Raw genomic sequence first — 20137 nt, forward strand, 5'->3', positions numbered from 1 at the left:
AAACGTGTGTAAAATAAAAATCAAACTGAGTGTATTCCTTCTAGAAAAATTATGTATTATATCTTTATCAAGACAAATTATAAAAATAAAGAAAAGGTGTTTTATAAAATTTTGAAATCCCCGAAACCGTGTTTCCAAATTCAATTCAAGAGTTCAAACTCCTGTCGTACTCTTTTTACTTTCTCCTATACGTAATATATAATGAGAAACTATAATAATTATTTAGAAATTCAAACTGGAGAGTAAGATGAGTATCTACTTTCAAACATCCCAAATTTCAACATATATATTTTTGGTATTATGCCTGTTTTTGTCTGAGAAAACGATACCCCCAAATATTTAGAGCTAGGAGGACGAAGTTTGGTATACAATCTTTCAAATTTCAATTTCTAGCATCCATTCAGAGGAATTTAGTCTATCCGAAGATAAAAGAACACTATAACTAACAAATCAAAACAAGCTAACAAGCTAGATAAATAAAATTTTATACACATACTTAACATTGGAAATACGGATACTTTTCAAGTCCGGCTATTTGGATCTAATTATCTATCTATCTAAGTTAAATCTATCTATCTAAGGCCATCTATCTAAGTTAAATCGATAATTATAAAACGAAGAGAGCTAGGTGGATAGAATTTAGTGCATAAATTTAACATTTAAAATATAGGTACGTATCAAATTTGAAATATAATCCGTCACGGGATTAACTGTCTATCGGTCAGTCTTTTTGAAAACGATAATTTAAAAATGCAGTGACTTAAATATATGAAATATGCTATATGGTGTGATTACTATCGTAATTCTGCTTCAAATTTTGGTTTTAATTGGTCGGAAAAAAGGCGCTCAAAATGCATTTTGATTTTCTTGTTCCTGTGTGTAAAATGAATTTCAGAAATTAATCTCCAAAGAAGACCATTTTTCTGCAACTTCTGAGCTGCACAATATATTGCAGTATAATAATATAATAATAATGCACTAATATATTTATTAGAAAGAATGTGAGATAATTTCTTACAGCCCACTCGTTGATTATTTCCGTTATTTCACATAAACCTAATTAAAATGAAATGTAGAAAATAAGGCCTATGCTGTAAAATATTTACAAAAGCATATCTTTCAACATTTTGTTGTGCTGGTTGGTTTACATATAATCCGCGAATATGAAACAAGAATTGCTTGTATGTATTACGATTCGTCACTGGTACGAAGACTTTTTGAACGATTAATTTTCTTCTGGCAGTAATTTTCGAAGTAATAAAGAATTATTGTTTCTAACAATGATTCTTCAATAAATTGTGCATATATAAGAAGTTTCGTTGTTTATTTTATAATATTTCCTTAATTTTACCTTAGTATTTTATATTACAGTCACTGACTTACTTAAGTTTTTAGCTCTATGCAGTGCACATTATGAGGCCCCTCTTTTAATAAATGGTCAATATAGTTCTATATGTTAGTACATTTTTAACACGTTAAGAATTTAATTAAGTTAATCTTTTTCATTTTATAAATCTTGTTAAAATATGTTTATTTTTATTTATCTCTTAAGACTCCAGATTGTCCAGAATCTACGTATTTATTTCATTTGCGTTCCAGCATTTATTGCGAAGCAAGTTTTCGATTTTATAAATATTCTAATATTCTAATAAGTAAACTTAAGAAACACACAGCAACCTGACAAATTATACTTCATAAAGCGCTAATATTATTGTAATATTTTATCATTCACAAAATTTATATTTTCTTCAAATGTACTTATTTAGCAGCAGAAAAAAGGCTATTATTATTATTATTATTATTATTTACCAATCTGTTTGAAACACCTCTCAAACTAGTGTGAGGCAGCATCTCTCAATCAGGGACGGATTTTCAACTATCAAGCAAAAAAGTCCGTCACTGATTGCAGTAAAATAATGTTTACGCATGAGTGATAACGGTTATAACATTATAAATGTGAAATTTGACCACAATGAACTTCCTAAGTACTGGATTCTTGTTGTTAGATATAATATGAGCATTAAAACCACAAGCTCGTGCGGTTTCCCCACTTAAATCGAAATTTTATAACTTTATGAGAATACAGTAGTTTTGAGAAACCAATTTTATCATGAGTATAATAATTTGATAGCGTATCTGCACTGAATCACTGCAAAATACAAAAATCGATGAAATCCAATGTTTTGTAGAAACAGTATTGAATGGATTACTATTCTATAAAAAAAAGGATTTTAAAGGTAAAATAAACACGGAAAAGATACGAAAAATTCGTATATATCATTAAAACATTCGCTGTAAATAGCAACAGCGCAAACTGAAATATTCTAATTGCAAATAATAATGACCAACACTTGAATAAAATTACATCGTTCAACAAATTCTTGTAATGTTTTGAATTAATCGTAATATCTAATAGATATGTATATAAAGTGAACGTTTAACTATTTTGAATGCATTACAATTGGAATCCTTCTTTCAAAATGCTAATTTACATTTATCAAATAGTCAAATATATTAAATATTATCAAAATCGATTAAACGCATACTAGAATAAAAATTATATCAGTTAGATACGTTGTGAACATTTAATGATGAAAATGACAGCAAGTGACGGAGATTTCAATTTGAAAATGATTGCAACTAATGGAAAGTTCAATATAAAAATTATTTCACCTAATGGTGAATTCAATATGAAAATGATTGCAACTAATTGTGACATCAGTATGAAAATGGTTGCAATTGATGAAGACTTCAATATGAAAATGATTTCAACTAACGGAGGCATCAATATGAAAATGATTGCCACTACTGGAGAATTCAATACAAAAATGATTGCAACTAACGGAGAATTCAATATGAAAATAATTGCAACTAATGGAGAATTCAATATGAAAATGATTGCAACTAATGGAGGATTCAATATGTAAATGAAGGAATAAGGAAATGAATTCTACGGGTTTTTTTTTATTTTAGCAAGGTAATTTTTTTTCCTCTGTGATAATAGAAATTAGATACATTGCTCTCATTTAATAATGAACATGGAGAGATATTTCCCCTTGTTTTATTTTTTCATTTATCTGCTATCAAATACATTAGAACTGGAAACTCTTGCAGTTTGCTGAAGTATTATTCAAAGCATCGTACCATAGTTTGCAATTAACTCAAATTGATACATTTCTGATTTATGAAAAGTAAATCTTTTTTATGATTACAACCTCTAAAATTTCTAATTTTCAAATAAAGATCTAAATTTGAAATAAGATCTTATTTCGAATATTTCTGTTAAATTTTCCCTCTCAATAATCGTTTCTGACTTTGAAATCAGTTATATTATATCAGTTAGAGCAGACATAGTTAAAGAAGAGTATAATTTTGATAAAACATTTTCTAATAAAAATACAAAACAATGATATTTTTTTAAAAAAATTTAAGAAATTATTTAGCAAAAGGAAAACAATCCCTCATAATTGAAGTTTATAAATCAACATTCATTAGATTTGAAAACAGACTTAATCAGGAAACTTTAATGTTCTGTTCAAAGAACTTGAAATGAATTAATTTTCCTTCGATAAAATCTTTTCAATACGTGTTCCTTTGAAAATTCAATTATAGAATCTCAAAGGATAGTAAAAATAAAAAATAAGAGCATTCGAATGAGAAAATTCAAGCAAACACGGAATTTTTTAAATACACAATAAAAATGAGATTTTCATTTTGCATTTACACAGTCATAAAAATGGAAAATGTGTATCACTTTGATGAGATGCATTATGAAACTGAAGAAAAAACATTTAAAATGGGGGCATTTCTTCATAAAAAATAATTTTAAAGGACAAAAATTAATTTTTAATGGATAAAAATTTCATAAGCAGTTGTAAGCTGTTATTTAATTAAAAAAATATCTCCAGCTTTGAGATTATAAATTATACATAAAAGATAAAGATTGAGATTATACATTATACACACTTTGAGATAAAAAAATATACGCAAATAATTTAATAATTAATTTGCCTAATTAATACCCAATAAATAGTCTCTTATTTGTCGCAATTTTTTTAAAAAATAATTATATTGCTTCCATAGTAATACATGAAATATTATTTCTAAATTATCACATGATGATGGAATTTCCTCACGATAGCTAAAAATGGATCATTAAAATCCGTTTCAATTTAAAAATTAGAAAGAATATTAAATGAAAAATTCAGTCCCAAAATTACTTAACTTACTTTGAACTTAACTATTTACGCACTTCAATTAGCAAATTTTAATTATTAGGAATTTGTAAATGAATTGTACAAAAATATGTTCCCAAAAATCTGTGCTGCAAGCATCCTTCTAAAATGCAATATATTTTTATAAACATATTCTGCTCTGTATTTACAGCAGAGTGTTTTTTAACTATAAAACTTATCCTTGACTGACAGAGCTTGAAAGGTTCGTTTACTTACCGAGTGTATCTAGAAGTCTTCTTCACAGTTCTTTGACCTATCCTGATTCTCCTGGTCACAGTGGAAGTTGAAGATCTCTGCTTCAAAATGATAGATCTCTGCATCTTCTCTGTTCTGAAGGCAGAACTTTGAGAGTTCATTTCGCTGTAGACATGGTTCTCTTTGTTTACCTCGTTGTCGAACACAGAACTCCTGATATCCTTGTCCCGAGTGAATGTTTTGCCAATGGAGTCGCCCTCCATCGTGCATTTCCAATCCGTGTCATCATCAAAACTATTTCTGAAGTTTGGAGAATTCTTAAAGGCCACCATTCGATTCTCCATCGATGACAGCTCGGGATCTCCTTGAGAAGAGCGGAATTCTGGAATGCTCTTCTCTTTCTTAGAATAGACAAAAGTGGCTGACTTTTTCTCCTGTTGACATTCGGCAGATGAGAATGTTTCGAACCTGGACTCATCCGAAAATCTATCTCTGAGGACAGTTGTAGTGGAACCATTCCGATTGCTGGCGAACTTGTTTAACATCCCTTCGAGGTCCATCAGATCATCGTCATTTTCATTCGGGATTTCACAAATTTCCCATTCGGTTGTTTTTCTTGATGGACTGCCGACTTCTCCATCGGTACTAGAAACTAATTGCCAATCCTTTGTATTTCCAGAATTGGCTTCTGATTCTTCATACATTTTCACAGGAAATTGGCTTAAATCTTTTCCTTTATAAATTCTGACAGGCGTGCTTTCTGTTCTAAGACCACTGTCAATCCAAACGTTGTTGCTACTTCCAAAAGTGTTACTGGAATCATCAGCAACCAGAAGTTTTTCTTCCTTTGAGATTGACTGTTTATTATCTGTATGGGTTGTAGAAGAATCATTTCTAGAAACGGTTTCAATACTTTCATTTATTTCCTTGTCTGGGGATTCATTAATGGTTTTATTGTAGGGCGTGTCAATGCTTCTTCGAAATAATCCAGTAACCTGTCCAAGCATTGGTGTTTGATAAGGCATACTGTGTTCGTCTTTTCTTTTCAAAGAATTTTCACGTTTACCTTCTGTTTTTTCAAAACTAGGAGTTATATCAACAAAGGAAACTCTTTTATCAGTTCGAGATAGCTCAGGAGATGACACCTCGCTAACTTTCTTGGTAATTTCCTCTTTTTGATTGGTTTTACTTGGCTTAAAGCAATCATTAGTAGAAGTATCATTTTTATAAGGAGTTTCGTATACACTTTTGTTTTTAGAAGATGGTGCAGTAAATGCTCTAGATCTAAAACTGTCGGAATCATCTTCCATTATGAAATCTGTTCCCGGGGAGGGCTCTCCTTTACTTTCTGATTTAGTCGGAGAAATTCTTCCTAGTTTGTAGTTATCGAAAGAGTGTCGATTACTTTGGATCTCTGGCTTTCGAAATTGTAATTCTTTCTCTGCTTTTCTGGTCCACCAATTTTCACCATCGCTATCGTCTTTAGGACTAGACGAATATAAACTTTTAGTTTTGGTTGCATTTGAGTTCAAAATCGTTTTGCTGGTTTCACTATCGTCCTCTTTAGGACTAGATGAATATAAACTTTTAGTTTTAGCTGCATTCGAGTTTAGAATCATTTTGCTGGTTTCACTATCGTCTTCTTTTGGACTAGAAGAATATAAACTTTTAGTTTTGAATGTGTTCGAGTTTAAAACAGCTTTGTTGATTTCACTGCCATCTTCTTTAGGACTAGACGAATATAAACTTTTAATTTTGATTGCATCTGAATTTAAAATTGCTTTGTTGACTTCACTGTTATCTTCTTTCTCCAAGTCATTCGTTTTATCAGATTCTGAAAGGAATCTGGGCTTTTCTTTATCATAAGCATAATTCTTTTTGTTTTCTTTTTGACATCCATGCAGATAATTCTGCAAAAAGACACCCTGTCTACCTCTGTCAGCAAGAGTTTTGGATAATTCAGTTTCATCCGGTTCAGAATCGGCTCTTGGATAATCAAAAGTGAGTGCCGACTTGACAGTAGGATCTGGACTTGAGAACTGTTTTAGATTCCATCGGCTCTGCACTGGAGATCTAGAAGGAGAGCTTCCACCTGACAACATCCCTTTAGAACCATCATAGGTTAACATAGCACTATATCGTTTAGCAGGCTGCGACTTCTTATCTGGAGAATCCGTAGTCAACGTAGTCAATGAAGAAGAGAGTTGTCGAGAATTTTTCAATGATCGAGTACTTTTACCTTCGGGGTTCATCATCTTTGAGTGTAACGCTTTGAATTCCTCATACCCCGAATCGGACATCGGGCTTCTCATGGGTCCCTCACCAGAAACTTTATGGGAGGATGGCAAAGTGGAGGATAAGATTTTTGACCTGACCACTGGTGGACTGACATCAAATCTTTGGGGGGTTGTTACTTGCCTTGGAGTATCAAACGTAGTCGTCTTTACGTCTGCTATGTCAACAGACGACACCTTCCTGCCATCATTTTTTGGACTCCTGTCTCGCAGATTATCCAATATACCGTAGTATCTGTCTGTTTCTGCTGGCGCATTTTGTTCACCGAGGGTGGATCTGGCTGCGCTTCGATTCAGAACAGATGATCGTGAAATTATGCTGCTCAAAGGAGATTCAAAATAGCTGGTGGCAGCACATCCGCTCCTCCTAAGTCGGGGGAGGGTTTTGGATGCTGCTGGCTCTTCAGGTTCGCCATTTTTTGGATTAAGTGCCATCGCGTGAGTGCTCGCCGGTGTTTCAGCCGAAACCGCTTTTTCTCTGATCGCTCCCGATGGGCACAGTTTTCCTTCGATTATGGAGAAGCGTTTTGGAAGTGGAGCGTGCGTCTTGTTGACGCACCTGCACGCTTACACAGCTACGGGCTTTCGTGGACAAATACATATCATTCCTGGAACAGCGCTCCCTAGTGGAACAAACATACAAGGCTAAATTAGGACGAACTCGGTATTTGGAATGAGCGAAGGAAAACAAAGTGTACGTAATCCTCGGTTTGTGGTTTTGTTTTATTGGAAGAAGCTGATTTTTATCGTGATGGAAAAGGTACTGGTGAATGAAATCTATGTCAGAATTTAATTTTCTTTTTCTCTCTCGATGGTAATATTTATTTTACGTCCGAAAACTTACGTCACATTTTCATATTCTATTCAAAATTATCATGATATTTCTTTCAGTCTTAGTGAAATGTTTTCTTCTAAAATGAAGAGCTAACCTTCGATTCGCACATGCGTGAACATGTGTGTATCGCATCAATACATTCCCACGCATACTTCTCCTTTTCTGATCTTAATGTTTGTTAGTCATATCATTAGGATAAATTCCAATTTTTTCTTTTACTAACTGCTTTATATTTTAAAATTTTGATAAAAATGAATTTCTAAATCTTGATATATTTAAATATGACATATTTTCTTAAAGCTTAAAATAGAAAAATTTTGCGTTACACATATTCATTACCTTAAAACTAACTTAGCACAGGATATGAAGTCCTATTTTTCGCAAATTTTGGAAAGCTTGAAAGATTTTGAAAGTTATTCAATGAACGCGCAATGTTATTCCATTGAAGAATTTCATCACAAAACCCTGTTTAGATGTGTGAGACATCGGGCTGTGTTATTTATCAACTTTGACAAGAGGCAGTGACATTCTCAGGTATTGGCACTTTGAATTTATTTGAAACTGATTCATTGAAATCGCGTTTTTATTTGAAGCATTGTTCCCGATGAATTATCTGTCGAGATCTTATGACAATTACCGTTCATGAATTGACACTCTACTACCAGCTTTTGCAAACATTTGAACATTAGCAAAATCTTGAAACCACCCCGAAATTTCTGTGATGGAATGAAGTTTTGAATTATCGATTACTTAATTATAAAGCTGAAAAGCTGCCAATAAACAGTAGCAAATTTATCCATTTACTTGAGAAATAATATTAATTTTCTTAATGAAATATGCAATATTGGTTAACTTATGTTATAATAATTTCACATTTTGAATGACTACATAGTTATGAACCTCGTAATTTTGAGCCTCAGTCAGATGATAACATCTGAGAAGACATCCTAAACACAAAATTCCTTATTACACAAGCTGCAGCTGCAATGCTCTTTGTTCGTGAAAATTTATTTGATAAATTTTCTGTATTTTGGGATAGTACTTTACCTGTAATAAATGGTTAAGTTAACCAAATAAAGGGGCAAATTGTCTACAAGTTATAAACTCTCTTTAAATTAAGTGATGTGTTTATACGTGCTTCAAAAAGCGTGTATACGTTCTGGAAGGCAAACCATTGGACCCGGAGTTACCAAATTTGGTGCAGTTACTTCTTTGGTAGTAAGTTCTAGCTAAGAAAAGATTTTTCAACATTTTAATTAGATTTTTATTTCAAAATTAATCAAAATGCTAACATTTACCAGCAATAATATCAGAGAATATTACCGCACAAAAACAATTATAACTTTCAATTATAATGCTGGCATTTCTTTTCTCATAGTAATATAATCAATCTCTACAAAAAAAATTTTTATTGAATTAATAAACTTTTAAATACATTTTAAGGATAATTTTCAACAACCCTTTTCAATGGCTTAATCACTTAATTTGTAGTTCAAGCGCGATGTTGACGACATTAAATATTTTTATGTACACTTTACAGCTGCCATATAATAAAGAATGAATTTTAAAAATAATATAAACTCAGATAATTTAATTACTCGTTCCACAGCTATGTATAATGCAAAAATGCCTGGCGAAGACAAAAAAGATGAATCAAGAGTAAAAAATTTCCATGCTTCAATACTTCGAATATTCTTTTCTTTCGCATCTTGAAAGGAATGAAATAGGAAATCTAATGTCATCTTGAGAGAATTTTTCCATACTTTCTCTAGCATACAAAATAACACCTACTAAAAGTATATTCCTCAAAACAGGAAAGTAAATATTGAACAATTCTTACTCAAAGTGGTATTTTCCAAATCACTTTCGTTTTGAAGATCAACTCAGAAAAAGTTTGGATTTTAACGTTCGCTTCAGAAAATTCGGAAATGTTTATCTTAAAGATGAAGTTCTTTTTAAAAAAATATTTTCTCTTTTTTTTCCAAAAATTTTTTTAACAATTTTCTTAAATGTTTTTCTTAGAAAGTAGGTCATTTCTTAGAAAACTAGTAAGCTTTTGATATGATATCTCGGTATATCTGGATTTTCTTTTTTTCAACCGTTTTTAATAACAATTTTTATTTTCTTTAATTGGATAGTTTTAAGTGAATTTTTGTCAGTTTTCCATCCACCATCTATGTCCATCTCTCATCTATTTTGAAATCAATACATTTCTATTATTAAAGAAAAATATTTATTACAAGAGGAAAGTATGGTTGGTTCTTGGCTTTTTGTTTTATTTTCTAGATAGACAAAACAAGTGAATATGATATAATGGAGATAAATTCAATAAAATTAATTATTAAGTAGGCATATAATATAATAATAATGATCTGAAAATTTGAAAAATAATGGTTAGTCAATTCTTTTCAGCTTTATAATAATTTTCACATTCTTTTTAAAAATTGCCAGTTTCCAGCTTGCAATGTGGGTTTTTGCAGCTGTGTCCCATGCCGAAGCTGCATAATTGATTAGAAGAAGCAACAGTGGCATGGAAAATAAGAGTTTGTTTTCCAACGAGAGTTTTTAGTCCCGTTCCAACAGCGGATAAATACAATGCAATTTTTGCCATTCGGGACTTTTTTTGTATATTAGAATATCTTTATTTCAGTTGCCAAGGGATTCGAAGAAACAGCACTTAGGTAAATCCTTTTGTCTCTTGAAGTAAGTCTGAATATATTTTAATTTCTGTTTCTTGATCATCTATGGAAACACTACAAATAGTTATCTACCATAAGCAAACGATTAAAGAAGATATCAACCATGTTTAGAATTTCTTCTTGGAATTCGTTAATTGTGATCGCAAAGACCAGTAGAAATGGAAAATCTAGGGACTGATTCTAATCTCTAGATTGGAATCCGTGAACTAATTCTAGGATAAAAACTTGCCCTAGAATTCTTTTGAAATATTTCATTCGCTGATATAGATTGCCTTTGATTGTAGCCTCTCCAAATTTCAGAGTTTCTGATAAAAACAGTGCACTTGGAAAGGATTACTATAAAATGATCCAAGATGGCTTGGATCTGTATAGAAAACATTATGGACTTGAAGAGACAGTTCTGTAGTAGTGAAGGGCCTGAAGCCATGCAATTTAGTTGATGGATGAATTTCAAAAACTGTATGGACTTTCAAAGAATCAGCATTACAAACACTCCTGTTTTTTTAATAGTCCTAAGTTTACAGAAGGGTTAGTGAGGAGCGCCAAAGAAAAAATAAATCAATGTGTGCGGAAGCCAACTACCTAACAGCTTCTTAAATTTGAAATAATGTTTTGAAATATTTATTATCTATAGTATTCATTTGATATAATGCGCAATGACCATAGATTTTCTTACTATTAAAATACGTGTTTAACGAGATTCCATTAATCCAATAGTTTTCTGATCTAGTATCTGCAATAATTCTGAGAGTAAACTGCATTAAGGACACTGCCGGTAGACTTATTGTAGAAAGTTTTATCTGATTTTGCAATCATTCTTTTATTTTCTTTTACTTTCTCGTACACAAAGATCGTTCGTCAGAAAATTTGAAATCGGGATTTTGACGAATCTCGGGTATCAGGCATCAGATCTCACTGAATACGAAAAACACATTTTTGGAATTATATCTGCTTTTATTTGTGAACAAGATAACGCCAAACCGCTTTGAGTTTTATGAATAAAATTTAATACATAATCTCTATACCAAATTTGTTGATTTCTATCAAATTTTGAAAGAAATATATTGAAAGTAAGTCTGCCCGGTTACTTGAATATAAGTTAACACTGCAACTACAAATTGAAGAGAGCAAAATGGCACCAGAGAGTATTTGATACCCAGATTTAATATTTGAAGTGTAGACAAACATCGAATTTAGAATCAACTCCATCAAAGGAGTGAGCGTTCTGTCCATCTAAACTTTCACAAGTACGTAATTATAATAGCTAAAAAAACCACAATTAATTAAACATATGAAATTTTGGTGATATAAATTTGCAATTTGGTATATGGTTTGGATTACTATTTTAGTTCTATTTGAATAGGGAAAACGAAGTCCAAAATGAATTCGATTTTCTTGTATTTGTGTATTAACTGCGTCCAATTGAGTAATCGTCAAAGATCTTATGCTTATACGTAACTATTTTTTCCTAATTATTGTTTGCCAATGGTATGCCATTAATAATGCACAAGTGCCTTTATTAGACAGTATGCGATATAATTTCGGGCAGACCACTTTCGATCGAATTATTTTACGATATTGTTTAAGAACCAACGAATATATTCTAAAATCATCAACGAAAGATTACGAAAAAAAAACTTCAAATCTAGTTGCAATCAAAGTCTTCTAGGCTTCGACTTTGATATTAGAGAAAATACCAGTTATTTTCCATTGATATAGAATTAAACTATAATTAGATTTTGATACTATAATTTTACAATGCGTTCCATAACAATGAAGTGTCAGCGTCATAGTAAATATTGCTTCATAAATGGGTAATTTATTTCATTTTGCAGAAGATATCTAAATCCATCAATAATCGAGTATTATTAGAGCTATCATTAATAAAAAAAGCAAGCCACGAAAAAACTGTTAAACTGCTCTCTTTTTGAAAAGAGAAAATTTCGAAAAATTGCTACTTTCAACCATTGAGCATGCGCATTAGAAAATTTGTTCCTCTCCATAATTTACGATTGCAAAATCCGATCAAAGGATTTGTGGAAAGAGGAAATTATTATCGAAATTATCGAGTCTCTTTCCCTTTCAGATAATTTCCCTTCAGAAATTGGGTCGTTTTTTTGCTTCTAAATGTTTTTTTTCGCATTTCTAAAATTTAAATGTAAACAAAACTATTATATTTTTTTCAAAAATAAATACAAAACTCTCACATGTATATTTGTTTTAACGTGGCAGTGTGTCGTGGTTTTTTAAAAATTATTCAAGAGCATTTGAGTACATGTTCGTAAATGAACTTAAGAAAAACAAACTTAATAATAGTCAAAAATATTTATTATAATGTTTTATCTTCTATTAAAATTATTTAAAAATTAATTAAAATTGTTAATTATTGAGTTATAAGGTCTTTTATATTAAATTAATTATCTATATTTAATCAAAATTCACACTATTTTTATTGCCTAATCATTAAACTAATCAAAATTGAATAGAGGATAAAAAAATTAATGCATCGCTGCATAATGTTTCACAGTAACGGCACTAGAAGCTCGAATGCGATGCATCCAGCAGCTGCCACTGGGTACAAGCGATGTTTATCATTATTATTATTATTAACCAACATATGACCATAGATCATCTGGAAAAACATTTCATCGATATCTTTATTCGTCAATTCAATGTAAGATTTCTTTTATACTGCGGAATTTACATTTTAAAATACTCCGTATGAGTCCTATTTTTTTTTTTAAATCTTAAACTTCCCTTCTGTTTTGTTGAAGCTTATATTAGTTGAGCTTTACATTAAAAGATTCTTTTGAAAATGATGTTTTGGTATATTAAGATTTTCGGCATTATTGTAATGATCTTCGCAAATTTTAAAAGGAAAAGAAATAGCTAAAATTAGATTTAAATTACAAGACGTGATTTCATTGATGTAAAATATTGAGTACAACTAAATCATCGATTTCAAAAATCGATAAAGACGATTTTATACATTAATGCGAATGGTAGATTTTTAAAATTAGCAAAATATTAATGCATTTTTCATTTCTTATAAAAAATCAAAAAGATACTAATGAATTTTGCTAGTTGTTTTCATATAATTTGCGATTATGAATATTTCAGTGCGGTAACTTAGAAATTCGAAACTTTGTATTTCACAATCTAATGTGACCTTAAACGATCATCGGTAATTAAAGTACAATATTTGAAGCGAAAATTGAGTCAGTCGTTTGAAGAGGCAAAAGTAACGAGCAAAATAGTTATGTCACAAAACTTAATTAGAAGCTGAATTCGCAAGTGGTCACATCAAACATTTGGCAAAAATCTAATAGAGAATATGCAGAAGCGAATGTAAGTAGGTTACTCTTCAAGGTCACTCCCTGTCAAAAAACATCTGGACTGCAGAAAACACATTTTTCGATCTCATGCAGGCGTCATCGTTACGCTCAACCCACCCCCCACCCCATGATTGTTCGGGAATCTATGCTGATACAAATCTTCTGGAAAATATGTATCATCATTATTTTTCAACTGAATTTGATAAGAATCTCAAAATACCATTAAAGAGAGTAAAAAATAAATGCCTTCATTTCTTTTCGAAATATTTTCTATAAATATAAGAAAAACAGTGTTATTAAAATAAAATATAATTTGTTAAAGAATTTTTACATTTAAATTAACTCAGATAAATTACTGATTTAGAATAAAATATTTAAATATTTGTTTCTGTACTTCTTCTTTATCGAAAGTCAAACATTTTTATTTATTAAAAATTATGAATTTTCGTCCTATGGTTGTGTTTAAGACTTTTGGCATCACTTTTAATTATCGTCTGACAAAGACTAATTCTATAATGATGTTGGATAAAGAATGGGTTTATAGTTTGTTTAAGAAATGTCTTCAAATCCGAATTGATTTTGATATGCTACTAACTTAGGATATTATGTTTTTAGCCTGAGACATTTTTTTTTTTGACGATATTTATTTTCGCACTTTCTTCTTCTTTAAAATACGAGAGTGTTGATTTATTAAAAATTATTCGTTTGCAATTCTGTGATTGCATTTCAAACTTTTGGTGTCATTCTTAATTATCGTTTGGCAATAACTAATTTTATATAGATGTTGAATAGAGAATGGATGTATAATTTGTTTCAAAAATGTTCACATTCGAGTTAATTTAGGTACTAGGTTGATTTAGGTATCCTACTGATATACATTTTAACCCGAACTATTTTTTTACAATATTCGCTATCGACTTTTTTTTTTTCTTCATTAAAATGCAAGAGCTTCGATTTATTAAAAATTATTGATTTGTATTTTATTATAGCATTTCAAACTTTTTGCTTCATTTTTAACTATCGTTTGAAGCAAATTTTGAAAAATAAACTTTTACACGATAGGCGATAAGGATAAAAATTTTTAGGCGATAAATTAAATATGGATATGTAGAAAGATTTCCCATATTTTGCAACGAGATAAACTCGATCTGGAATGCAGAGGATATCAATTTTTTCTGAAAACGGATCTCGTATTGGAAGACAAAGATTTGTTGTATCAGATTTCATGGATGATAAATATTCTTTATGAGATAAAAAAATAGCAGTGGATGCAAGAAAATTTCATCTAGAAGAACAAAACATTCTATTGTCTATGAATAAAAAGTTGTCAACGTAGAAAACAAAAGGATTATATATGAAAGAAGATATTCAGAATAATTTTGAAAAATGATCGTTAAAAATTCGAGGATTACAAGAGCATACCCAAACTGACAAAATTAACAAAATTCCACGTTAAACTGTGCCATGAGCATTCAAAAAAAAAAAAAAACTGGCAAGTGATAAAAGTTTTTTTTTTTCGGGAAGAAAAAAAAGACAAAAAGGAATTAGATTGCCAGAGGGCCAGAATGACCAAATGGGTTGCAGTATTTTTCATCTTTTGTTTGTATTTGGTATTTCTCATCTTTTGGTGTTTTTGTTATTGATCCAATACTGCTTGTTACTCTTTTTTTACTTTGCTAGAAATATTTTTCAAGCATAAAATGTGATACAATAAGCCTTTGCCTCGCAGATTTTAGAGAATCATTTTCAGGGCATCGTTTCACTGTTTCTATAAATATTTAATTGGAAGTTTTACTTCCAATGACAAGACTTAAGGAAAAAAATTCTGTTTATATATTATTATATATTCTTTTTATATTCTTTATTATTTTTTATATATTCTTTAATATTTGTATTTATATATTACATTCTTTGGTGAAGGGAATTTTGGTTTTCTTATTTTATTTCATTGATGCTTTCGTATAATCTATAAACAAGACCTTCTCTTTATGGTATTAAGCATATCAGAAAAATGTACTACATTATGAAGTATCTAGACACTTTCAGCTTTTCACTTTTTATTTTTCCCCTTATTTTCTTCCTAAAAATTAGAATAATTACCTTGAACTTCAACCGCGGTAAAAAAAAAAAAATATTTTAGCTTATCCCATTTTAAAGAAAGTTGATAATGATAGCAAGTATATAGAGGAAGATATAAAATATTTTTTTAAAGAAATGATGAGTTTTTTTTCTGATAAAATTTAAAATTTTTAACTAAGCAACATGAAACTTTGAGATACTTGACAATATCCCAGTGAAACAATATATTAAAATTAGAAGTAAATACGTTTGTCCATTTTATATTAATGCTATATTTAAGAGATGAAAGGGAAATTTACAAGTTCTCTTTTACAAAAATAATACAATTTTTATTTTAAAAAAAGTTCGAAAATATGTAAGTAGAATTCTCAATAGAGTAGGAGACATTATTTCAATCAAAGGCGGTACTTCTTCTTATAAGATGATCCCTCTTCCAATTACAAATGAAACAGCAAGATAAGAAAAATAAAAAAATGAAAAAATGTCTGGATGTTTTTATAGAATAATATTCATGAAAACTGCAATTCTAAATTTATGCAAATATTATAAATATTGCAATCAAAGTTTTATTGCTTATGATGACTGATTTCCCGCAATTTATATTTGTTTTTAATTTTATAATTGATTCAGTCTTATGACCCACTTTTGAATGATCTGGTGAGATTTAATTTAATGGGCAATGCAAAATATTTTAACATATTTGGCATTTATATAATTCAAAGTTATTGTTTGAAGATCCAAGTTTAAAAAGTATCATTTTATGAAGAAATCGTCCTCATTAAACTGTGCTTGGAGTGTAATTGAAATTCAAGTCACTGGCTGGTTGATATCTATCTGAAAAGAAGTATTCGACTGGAATTTTTATATAAATTGGCTTATATAACTAGCTTCAAAATTATGCTGCGTTTCGCATATGCGCAATTAAAATTATTTATTACAAATATTTATATTTACCCTAATATTCAATTTAATATAATATCATGTATTCTGTGACTTCATATTATGTGATTAAACAGTTTGAATTTGATAAGCAAAAACACATGTAAAAATATTTGGGATTTAATGAAAAAAAATTGCATGTAATTAATTTGTCCATTTTAAAAATGCTTGTTTTAAAAAAATTATGGAAATATATTTAGGTTTTGTACTTTATTTATCCATTTTAAAAATGCTCGTTTTTAAAAAAATTATGAAAATAAATTTAGGTTTGCTTATAGCAGACAATATCTTTTATGAAAGGCGTAAATCATTACAAAATCTTTGTGAAACGGAATGAGTCCAACTCCTTCTTTTCTTCTTCCCTGATTCCTTTCTCTCTCACACACCCTTTTTTTTTTTTTTTTTTTTTTTTGTTCATCAATTTTTGCTTCCAAATGCCCTCGTGACCGGCCCCTCATGGTTAAATGAGAGTTAAACTTATTATTTATGTAATCGAAAAAAAATTCGTCCAATATTTCCAGAGAGGTTTAAAAAAGCGTAAAAATCTAAGTGTCCATCATAAGGTTCATCATATAATATACACTCGAAATGTAAAACAACTGTACATGAAATTCTTTTATTCTTATCGGATTGTTTCAATTAAGTTAACATACCAATGGACATGTATAGTTCTCTTAAAATTTATACCAGTTAAGCATTGGATTCAAATGCTGTATCGCGCAGCTTAAAACAACATGCAGTTAGATGTTAGATGAAGCGAACTATCTACACAATCAACATTATGTACATTATGTTGTACTAATGTTGTATGTAATTGTATGTACATTACTATGTAACATTGTACATAGTAACATTGTAACATTGTACATAGTAACATTGTAACATAGTAACATATGTAACATTGTAACATAGTAACATTGTACATAGTAACATTGTACATAGTAACATATGTAACATTGTAACATAGTAACATTTGTAACATTGTAACATAGTAACATTGTACATAGTAACATTGTAACATAGTAACATTGTAAAATAGTAACATATGTAACATAGTAACATTTGTAACATTGTAACATATGTAACATTGTAACATAGTAACATTTGTAACATTGTAACATAGTAACATATGTAACATTGTAACATAGTAACATTTGTAACATTGTAACATAGTAACATTGTACATAGTAACATTGTACATAGTAACATTGTAAAATAGTAACATATGTAACATTGTAACATAGTAACATTTGTAACATTGTAAAATATGTAACATTGTACATAGTAACATTGTACATAGTAACATTGTAAAATAGTAACATATGTAACATTGTAACATAGTAACATTTGTAACATTGTAACATAGTAACATTGTACATAGTAACATTGTAACATAGTAACATATGTAACATAGTAACATTTGTAACATTGTAACATATGTAACATTGTAACATAGTAACATTTGTAACATTGTAACATTGTAACATAGTAACATATGTAACATTGTAACATAGTAACATTTGTAACATTGTAACATAGTAACATTGTACATAGTAACATTGTACATAGTAACATTGTAAAATAGTAACATATGTAACATTGTAACATAGTAACATTTGTAACATTGTAACATATGTAATATTGTACATAGTAACATTGTAACATAGTAACATATGTAACATTGTAACATAGTAACATAGTAACATTTGTAACATTGTAACATATGTAACATTGTAACATAGTAACATAGTAACATTTGTAACATTGTAACATATGTAACATTGTAACACAGTAACATAGTAACATTGTAACATATGTAACATTGTAACATAGTAACATTTGTAACATTGTAACATATGTAACATTGTAACATAGTAACATTGTAACATTGTAACATATGTAACATTGTAACATAGTAACATAGTAACATTGTAACATATGTAACATTGTAACATTGTAACATAGTAACATTGTAACATTGTAACATATGTAACATTGTACATAGTAACATTGTAAAATAGTAACATATGTAACATTGTAACATAGTAACATTTGTAACATTGTAACATAGTAACATTGTACATAGTAACATTGTACATAGTAACATTGTAACATAGTAACATTGTAAAATAGTAACATATGTAACATAGTAACATTTGTAACATTGTAACATATGTAACATTGTAACATTGTAACATTTGTAACATTGTAACATTGTACATAGTAACATTGTAACATAGTAACATTGTAAAATAGTAACATATGTAACATAGTAACATATGTAACATAGTAACATTTGTAACATTGTAACATATGTAACATTGTAACATTGTAACATTTGTAACATTGTAACATTGTAACATAGTAACATATGTAACATTGTAACATAGTAACATTTGTAACATTGTAACATAGTAACATTGTACATAGTAACATTGTACATAGTAACATTGTAAAATAGTAACATATGTAACATTGTAACATAGTAACATTTGTAACATTGTAACATAGTAACATTTGTAACATTGTAACATATGTAACATTGTACATAGTAACATTGTAACATAGTAACATATGTAACATTGTAACATAGTAACATAGTAACATTTGTAACATTGTAACATATGTAACATTGTAACATAGTAACATAGTAACATTTGTAACATTGTAACATAGTAACATTTGTAACATTGTAACATATGTAACATTGTAACATAGTAACATTGTAACATTGTAACATATGTAACATTGTAACATAGTAACATTTGTAACATTGTAACATATGTAACATTGTAACATAGTAACCTTGTAACATTGTAACATTGTAACATATGTAACATTGTAACATAGTAACACAGTAACATTGTAACATATGTAACATAGTAACACAGTAACATTGTAACATATGTAACATTGTAACATTGTAACATAGTAACATTGTAACATTGTAACATATGTAACATTGTAACATAGTAACATAGTAACATTGTAACATTGTAACATATGTAACATTGTAACATAGTAACATAGTAACATTGTAACATATGTAACATAGTAACATTGTAACATTGTAACATATGTAACATTGTAACATAGTAACATTGTAACATTGTAACATATGTAACATTGTAACATAGTAACATTGTAACATTGTAATATATGTAACATTGTAACATAGTAACATAGTAACATTGTAACATTGTAACATATGTAACATTGTAACATAATAACATTTGTAACATTGTAACATATGTAACATTGTACATAGTAACATTGTAACATAGTAACATATGTAACATTGTAACATAGTAACATAATAACATTTGTAACATTGTAACATATGTAACATTGTAACATAGTAACATAGTAACATTGTAACATAGTAACATTTGTAACATTGTAACATATGTAACATTGTAACATAGTAACATTTGTAACATTGTAACATATGTAACATTGTAACATAGTAACATTTGTAACATTGTAACATATGTAACATTTGTAACATTGTAACATATGTAACATT

At 29.2% G+C, this 20137-nt stretch overlaps 1 protein-coding gene across 1 annotated transcript in view; it reads right to left on the minus strand.

Moving 5' to 3' along the window:
• Positions 1–7189, minus strand: part of LOC129962616 (uncharacterized) — a 362482-nt gene extending 355293 nt beyond the window's left edge. The window contains exon 1 of the mRNA XM_056076443.1: positions 4452–7189. Coding sequence (XP_055932418.1) covers positions 4452–7159 — 2708 coding nt within the window. The 5' untranslated portion in view covers positions 7160–7189. The remainder of the gene's footprint in view (positions 1–4451) is intronic.
• Between the last annotated feature and the right edge of the window lie 12948 nt (positions 7190–20137).

This window comes from Argiope bruennichi, chromosome 3 (assembly GCF_947563725.1).
Source record: "Argiope bruennichi chromosome 3, qqArgBrue1.1, whole genome shotgun sequence".
NCBI lineage: Eukaryota > Metazoa > Arthropoda > Arachnida > Araneae > Araneidae > Argiope > Argiope bruennichi.